General features: G+C 39.8%; 1 protein-coding gene across 13 annotated transcripts in view; it reads right to left on the bottom strand.

Annotated features, from left to right (window-relative positions):
• Positions 1-30: 30 nt before the first annotated feature.
• madd (MAP-kinase activating death domain) overlaps positions 31-8,719 on the bottom strand; it is a 45,150-nt gene continuing 36,461 nt past the window's right edge. For 8 of the 13 annotated variants that reach the window (XM_063881600.1, XM_063881612.1, XM_063881602.1 and 5 more), the window contains 3 exons: positions 6,128-6,197; positions 3,196-3,242; positions 31-2,424 (listed from right to left, as the gene is read on the bottom strand). In XM_063881600.1, the coding sequence (XP_063737670.1) occupies positions 2,311-2,424; positions 3,196-3,242; positions 6,128-6,197 (231 nt within the window). In that variant the 3' untranslated portion in view covers positions 31-2,310. The remainder of the gene's footprint in view (positions 2,425-3,195; positions 3,243-6,127; positions 6,198-8,719) is intronic. The other 5 variants (XM_063881608.1, XM_063881604.1, XM_063881611.1 and 2 more) reach the window with 1 other exon arrangement.

Here is an 8,719-nt window from a genome sequence, read left to right as displayed (position 1 = left end):
GATTTTTTTTTTCATAAAAGGATGCTGAGCTTTATTTGCGATTACTTTATTATATTGCCAAAGCTGTACATATTCTATAAATACTTTTTTTTCATATGCAGTATTGGAATACTTCCACCTGGCATCTCCTCCCATATTCTCCTCTCATCACAGCAGCCAGCGAGTACAATGAGTTGTAATAATCCCATTTTACTGTATGCATAAAGAGCTGTGTCCCAAAACCACTTCCAGAGATGCTTCAGATGGAATTCTGTCTTTTTTATGTGTTATTTATTTATAATATATCCATTAATGGAACAGCATCTTCTGAATATCCTACAGATTATTTTCCTTTGCAGTTAAATCACGAAAAATAAAAGCATGTCAATCAAAAAACAACTTCAGGTGATAGAGCTGTTCCAATGTATTGCTGATCTGGAGGAACTGTCTCACACACACACACACACACACACACACACACACACACACACACACACACACACACACACACACACACACACACACACACACACACACACACACACACACACACACACACACACACACACACACACACACACACACACACACACACACACACACACACACACACACACACACACACACACACACACACACACACACACACACACACAGTAAAAGTAAACGGGCCAGCGATAGGACCAGATTCATCTGTTCTTTACTATCACGGAGAGGAACAACATTAAGACTGGGTCTCCAGGTGAGGAGCAGGTGATGTTAAGCTTCAACACGTCTGAAATAAACTCACAGAAAAAAAAAACAGCTGCTGGAGACTTTGGAGGGTTTTGTACTTTTGGTACCACACTTACGAATTAACTCACACCAAAACAGCACCGGTGTTGCACCATATTCTGTCACTTATATCTAATAGTCAGCTCAGATTCAGAGAAATAACCATGGTTTTGGGTTCTCTTCATACTAAAAATGACCTATGATTGCCATCACTTTTGACAAGTGGTTGCTGATAAGTCAGTGTATACTAAATTGAATTTCCGCGTAAAGTAAGGACAGTTGTTTTGATTTTGTGTGTCTTTCACTGCCAGCATTATTTGTTAATTTGCAGGCTCACATCATCAGTAGAAGACAACATTTTGACTAGGAAGACTTCAATAACTTGTTTTTGAAAACAGCATCACAAGAGATGCCTTTCACATTGCTCAATTTTAACGTAGCGTGTCTCGTAGTGATGTCACTGAAGTGGGTGTGGACTGAGTGCAAAACGACCCAAAGATCGTGCCATAGAAATCAACACAGCAGCTGTTTTTGTGTGATTCAGATGATTGATTAAAAGACAAACTTTAAACAGTCAAATGAACTCATCTTATTCACTTCAATCAATATAGAAAAAAAGCTCTTTCATACATTCATCTCCCTGTGAAAGCCAGTTAACTAAACAAAAACATGGCTCTGGCAATGGCTAACTACTCATTAAGTATTGCACATCTAGCAAATCAACAATTTGTAACATTATTTTTCCAGAGAAATGTACAGTCATATGTATATATTAAATAAATACTATATATAGAAATATATATAATATTTATTTTTCATCCTTATAGTAACATGCAATTGATAACAGCAGACCACAGACGAGAAGTTTTACAGCAGAATTAGAACAGTAAGTCAGCCCGGGGGGGCGATGTAGGGCGGGGGGGGGGGGACACAGTGGAGAACACTCACATTATTTTAGGGTTCCAACACTTTGAGAAGCGTTTACATGCGGTGCTCGGCTGCGGCACACAGAACGGGACGCCCTGCACTACAGGAGTGTTTCACCAGCTTAAACTTGGACGGACTGGAACTTTACAGTAAACCACAGAATCACAGAATAACTCACACAGTCGAATGGAGACGGGTGGGGGTGGGGGGGGCTACTCTGTAGTGAAAGTCAAGGCTGTGCACGGGACCTGCATGCACTCTGTGCCTCGGGTGGGGGTCCCTCACATCTTCAAACAGTTGGGTCTTGGCAGCAGGAACAATCGAAGACATTCAGGCCCGAGGAGAGTCATTTGGAGCAGGAGCAGGCAAACATTTAGCTAGTTGGTATGAGCACCAGGACGACAGCGGTGAGGGAAGTATTTACACAACTCCACGGACTAAACACGTCTACACAATGGGGTCTTAAAGAGGTCTCAGGCTTGTATTTACAAGAGGAGGGGTGCAGGGATCGTGTGCTTAGAATCAAGTTAGGGATTGTCAGAAGTCTGTGGTTTGAGAGCTGAGATGCCTTTACACGCAGAGGAGCACTCAGACGAGGGGGGAGAAGGGAGAGAGTGTGCGGGGTGTAGACTAGCTAGGAAGGGGTCTTGGTGACAGAATCTTGGGTTTTCCTTCCGCCTCCTTCCCCTTCACCGCCGCCACGTAGGAGAAAAGGCAGAGGACGGAGTAACAGATTTGATGTGCCTGCAGAGGGAGAGACAGAGTGAGGAGGACAGTGGCCCCGGTGTGAGGGGACATCTGTGCAGACTTAAAAATAACCCCAGGAACAGAGGAATGCACACTTGAGGATTTAAAAAGGTATCCTGTGGAGTTGATTACTACTCATTTTCTTACTTACTAAACTGGGAATGCAATGGTTTAACGGGCATCTCACTGTTCCAATCTACAGCTTAGAACAAAATCCTAATATTTGCATAACAGTAGTGCAGCGAAAGGTGCACAAATGTCAAATAGGTTTAGCTGATAGCTCTAAAAATATGGTTAAAGTGTGCACCAAATGATCAAGAAACCTTGTGCTAACTTTGGTTAAATCATGTAGTTTTTTTAAACACTGGGGGGTATTTCGGCATCTGATAAACTATAAATCCATGAGTGTAACAAGGACCGGCCCAACTGACTGTGAAATAAAGAGGAAACTTAACTTTGGTGCCATCCTCTCATTACACTGAGTAAAGTGACTGCAGGGCCAAACTGTAATCCTTTAAGAGCGAGTCAAATTGCTGCACTCAGTGATTAAATTCACACATTATAAAGTGAGTGTTAAGAGCTTCCACTGAGATTAAAGCGTCAGCTTCTACACTTAAACTCATCTGAGTGTTCCCAGGGAGGCTGAATTGGAGAGCGGCTCACAGCGGTCGTGTTTACAGGCTGCTGTTTCTGCTGTGCACCTCGTGAGTGTGGCTCTACATGCACTGCTGAAGATTACGGGCTCTGACAGGAGGAGTGAGGACTCACCATGGGGGTCTTGTACTTGTGGATCACCACTTCTTTAGTTTCAGGAACTATGCCGATGCAAGAGACAAAACAAGGAATTCAAAGGCAGCAGAAGTATTAATGAGTTCATGCTTCAAGCTTTTGGGGGGGGTCACAGAGGTGGACTTTCAAAAAGGAGTAAAAAATTTGGTGTGGGCCAAGAAGCGTCCAACACAACAGTCAGGAGAACAAGAGGGGCTGCTGTTAGATCCTGATAGTAGTTCATTTGTAAATATTCTTATCAGATTTTTTGTAACGATTAACCAGTTTCTGGTGTGCCATAAATAATGTTTTAGTATAAAATAAAAAATAAAATACTAATCATTTATTTTAGTACACAGGGGTGTGCACACTGAGGGCCAAATACAGAAAAACATACAAAGGGCTGGGCCCCTCACTAGAGCTGAGGTATATTGCATCCTAAATGAAGTTATAAATGAGCAAAATCAATCAAATGTAGGTAAATGTTGTTTGATACTTGAATATGTTTGTTGTGCAAATTAGTTATCAGGGTTTATTTTTCTTTCTTTATCAACTAAGATTTGTTAGAAAATGTTTTCAACTTGAATTGACTCGATTTATTTGTAAAGTTGGGCTTATTAACACATGAATACTACTGTTTAATATTTGTTTAACTATATATTTAAGAAGTACATCTAAAAAAAAGCACAAGTTTCATGTGTGGGACATAATCAATTATACTTTTTGAATTTGCCAAGGGCCAATTAAAAAAGGACAAAGGGCCGCATTTGGCCCCTGGGCTGTCGTTTGGACACCCCTGATTTAGTATGTCCCTAAAAATCCAGTTAATAAAGTAATAGTATAGTATGTTCCAAAATAACAAAACCATATTATTGTTTGTTTTAAAATAATTGAAGAGTAGTATAATATATACACAACAGGAGAAGTAAAGGGTGTTTTAAAATAATACTGAAAGATTCTTAGTATAATTTAGCACTACAAATATTATTATAGTATAGAATGCAATACAATAAGTGACAGTATACTGTTCTATTAAAACAGCTCTTAAATCATATTTAGACCTAATGTCAAACCCTGTAAATGGGAAGGAGGCATAGTGTTACATTGTGACTGTTGGGGGGACGTTCATGACCCACAAAATGAACAAATAGAAACACAAATGTCTTAGAACAAGAGAGTACACAGATTGTAAAGTGAAGAACAACCTCCCCTCCACCAGCTCTTCCCACCATTAATGAACTGAAAGTCAAAGACACAGAAAAGCAGTGACAGAGGACAACTTCCTCTGAGCCGGGACCGCGTCACTGCCCACGGGACAGGTCGACTTTTCATTAGTAACTGTGAACCCACAGCAGAGATGAGGAGGCTGAGGTCTGACGGATGAAGGGCGGGGAAATGTTAAACCCCAGCAAAGATCTCCACTCGCTGAGATTCGGACTATCAGAGACTGACAGATGGAGTGTGGGATGATCTCCCAAATGAAAAGCAAGTGATGAAGGAAGCAGAGGGAAACTCATAGTACAGAAAAATTAAAGAAACTAATGGATGGAAAGGATAGCGTGAGGAAATATCCAGAACAGAGTTGAGGTTGAGTAAGGAAGGAGAAAGGTGACAACACTTTACCTGCTGGAGAATGAAGGTTTTCATAGTGGCAAAGATGAGGGCAACATTACAAAAGCAGCACAGAGACACGACAGTAACCCAGCCTGGCTCTCCCTCTGACCGTCACTGCATCATGCAGCCATTTCTTTTTTATTTGACTCTCTACTAGCAGCGCACTAACCCTTTAAAATCCTGATCCCTACAATAGAAAATGTTACATCACTTCGAAAAATAAACAGAAGAGGATGAGACATTTACCATTGGTTCAACAATGAAATCAAATGAAACATGTGGCTATCACTCATGATGTTACCAAACCTGTCCCTTTAGAAACGCCTAGAAACTCTATATTTTATAGAGCAACAAGGATTCTTAAATCAATAGTTTTTTTCTGATTCATTTAAGAGCTACTTTCTCTTAGCTTAAGTTGTATTGGTGACTGATCCTTTTCAACTTAAAAGCAAATCATTAACAGAAATGCAGAAAGTCAAACAAATTGGAAAGAAAACTTGCAAGAGTGGTGTCTTGTACTTTCAGGATAATTCTTTACTGATTGTGTAGATGAACATGTCAAAGATATGTATTATCCAGTGCACTCATTATACTTTATATCCCCAAATAGTCTCCCTACTCTTCTGTAGCACTCGGCCCTGAGCCCAGTGCTTCATACTGAAGGTGATCTTTTGTGGTACATAAAAAAAATGGCTTTTCTTAAACTAATTTAGAGTGTATAGTGCACTTGTTGGACTGTTTTCTTTTATAGCGGATTAATACACATTTGGTGCTCTGCTGACTGTTTACAGCACCAGGAGAGATCATGTGAGATTGAGTCAACAAACTGTGTCATTTTCATGAAATTTATCAACAATATAAGGGCTACACAATTTCAGCAAACTTCTCTTTGCATGGTAATCCTTAATCAATCATGTTCTCTTTAAGCTGTCGTGATTTTTACTCACATTAGATATAGATGATCGTATTCTGTTACACAATTTCATCTTTGCAAACTAAAACGATGCTGTAAATAATTCTATACATTGAGTTATACATCTCCCGCAGGACCTGACACACTGCTTATTGGAACATTGAATTTATACCAGTGTCTACCTGTTGGATAATACAAACATATGGAGGAAAGGAGATAAACTTTCCTCTCAATAACTCTGCGTATGTGACTGAAAGAAAAGCGCTTCCTCCCTCACTTAATCACCGACAGACACCAGCATCTCGAGGTGAGCCAGTATCCAATTTAGTGAAACCCTTATTAGCTCTGTGGATGAGTTACTGCCGTGCCGAGTACAGGCCTAGAATCAATAGATGGTGTAATTACCAAATTCCTCCAGGACAAAGACTCCCTTCACTGTATTGCACTTTTTAATGTGACTCAGCTCTATGAAAACCTAAAAACAAACAAAAAAACAAACAAAACAAGACAGAACATTATTAACTCAACAACACTGGATGAAAAGTAAACATTTCATATTTAAGAAATTAACCATGTTAAACTTGTTTTATTCATTATGAAAGGTCAAAATAAAACAACTACACATGGAGTGCAAGCTTTTAACAGCTAACCAAAGGAAAAGAAAAGCACGCTATGAGAAGTTTCCATGATCAAACGCATACATGGGCGACGGTTAAATGAGGAGAAATGCATTTAGTCTGCTCAAAGCTCTAAACTAATTCAACATGACTTATTTCATCAGTGAAGTGTGTCAGAAATGATATATCTGGATGTAAACAGCAAAGGTAGTTTAAATAAACACATTTGTTTTTATGCTCAGAGATGCAATATGGCCCATTTGATGCATACATGGAAGTTCCATATAAAAATGTAGACAAAGGACACAAAATTAGATGTTGCCATACAGCTACAACAGTCAAAATAAAAAGATAGAGGAAGACAAAAAGAAACCCAATAAGATGTAACTGCTAAAAAGCAAACACAGCAGAGGGTGTGTACCTTCCGCTCCTTGCAGGGGGAGAGAGCATGGGAGAGAAATGGTTTGGATTATTATCGGACAGAAGAGCACAAACACTCGACGACAATCCGGGGGGGGGGGGGCTGTCCACCGCGGGAGCCTCGTACATTTTAAGAATCTAGCTAAGAAGTTATCAGAGCCAATATGGAAGAGAAAAAATAACGTCACAAGAGCGATCAGCCCCCAGAAACTGAGAAATAGTAGAAAGGAAAATAGGAGGACTAGAGGTTTGACTATAAAAAGCTGGATTCACCTTTTTTTTTTTCCTTGGACATTAAACATCTCCGTTCCCCACAGCCCTCCATGCCTCCTCCTCCAGCAACAAGGGCTGGCACCAACACCACTTGCTCACACAGCAGCACAGATACACGAGGGGCAGTAAACCCGGCTACGCTGAAGGAAGTCACCCCTGACACCGCCTCACCGCAGAACCCAGGGCTCACTCACTATCACGCCCGATTCAGACATTTTAAATACATTTCTTAAAAAGTGTCCAAATGACGTTGTACAAAGCTCCTGCTGAGTGATTGGTAAAACATAACACTTTCTTTGATGAATCACAACCTCACAAATGCTCATGGAGAGGTGGTGCTCTACATTAAGCTGAATATTCAGTGCGTGAGAAACTAATATCTAAGGATAATTATAATGAGCCTGTATGATAATGACACATCTGTTCCATCAGTGACTCAGTGTAGCTACATAAAGTCTGAAGGGTCAGTTCAACCAAATTATTTATACATTTTATCAAGCAGAAACTTTGGTCTTACAGTATTGAATAATTCAGTTTTGTTTGTTATGCTCACAGCAATATTTAAACCGGCTTTGACAGAGTAGGCAGAATCAAACTATGAACAAACAAGTCGTGTTTGTGTCCAGTAGATCAACGTAAGTCCAGTATTCACTCTACTTTTAGTTCTGTTTTGCCCTCGACCAACTTCTAAAATATCAGCCTCTTTAGTTGGTATATGCTCCATCATGTTCAGAAGCTAAATGCTCAGTCTTGATGGAAACTATAAATAACTGGCTGAAATGATTGAAATGATCCAAATTCAAAACGAGCCTATTTTCAGTACAGAGTTCTCCTTTAAAAGATGAAATACTGAAGAAGAAGTTGTTCCCAGCAGGGTGTGTAAACTGCAGCAGCTATTTTATTCCAGTTGGAAAACGTTTTTTAGATTGGTTCCAAGTAGTTCTTAAAAATCCATCTGTCTGTCTGTGCAGAGTAATGAAAACATTGCTGCTAAATATTTAAAATCTTAGTTGTGGACACCTCAAAATTTAATCGTATTGGGTTAGAGGGAGAAAACTCTGAGACATCTATCTAAAACACAAAGTTTTTATTTTTCTCTAACTTGGGTGAACTGACACCAGAAATGCCTTCTGTTGTTCATCTAAGTCAAAGAGTTGTTGTCTGTTTTGATCTTTGCTAACACATCCCACTTCTATTTAGTAATTTTGAAAGATGCTCAGTATGTGTTAGCTGCAGTGACTCCCTCCCTGCTGTTTCAGCATGGTGCTTTCCGTAGACTCTTACACTACAGTAGATTTTTCAAACAAAGCTACACAAACCTGAGGAAGAAAACCAACCCCGACTACAACTACCTGCGCAGACGTGAAGACAACACATGGCGATGTTCGAGGGTCCAAACTTAAATGTGGAAGTTGCTATTAAATAGCCAATTATTAATGAAAAGTCTTTGCTCGAGGTCATCCGTTTTACCACTGATGCACGACACACACAAACACACACACATTAACACTTCATCTCCTCCCACACAGTAAATGAACAATGAGGATTGAGCACCACGGATGTAAAAAAGAAACACTTGTGTGGAAGGATGTGTTAATATTGTTTGGGTAAACGCATGCATACAAACACACAAACACAAACTGATAGAAGCAAATCAAAAATAAGCAAAAGCACAAACAGGAGTTCT

Source organism: Eleginops maclovinus, chromosome 4 (genome assembly GCF_036324505.1).
Source record: "Eleginops maclovinus isolate JMC-PN-2008 ecotype Puerto Natales chromosome 4, JC_Emac_rtc_rv5, whole genome shotgun sequence".
Lineage (NCBI taxonomy): Eukaryota > Metazoa > Chordata > Actinopteri > Perciformes > Eleginopidae > Eleginops > Eleginops maclovinus.
Note: the sequence above shows the minus strand (reverse complement) of the source record. Positions and strands in the feature narration are given on the sequence as shown.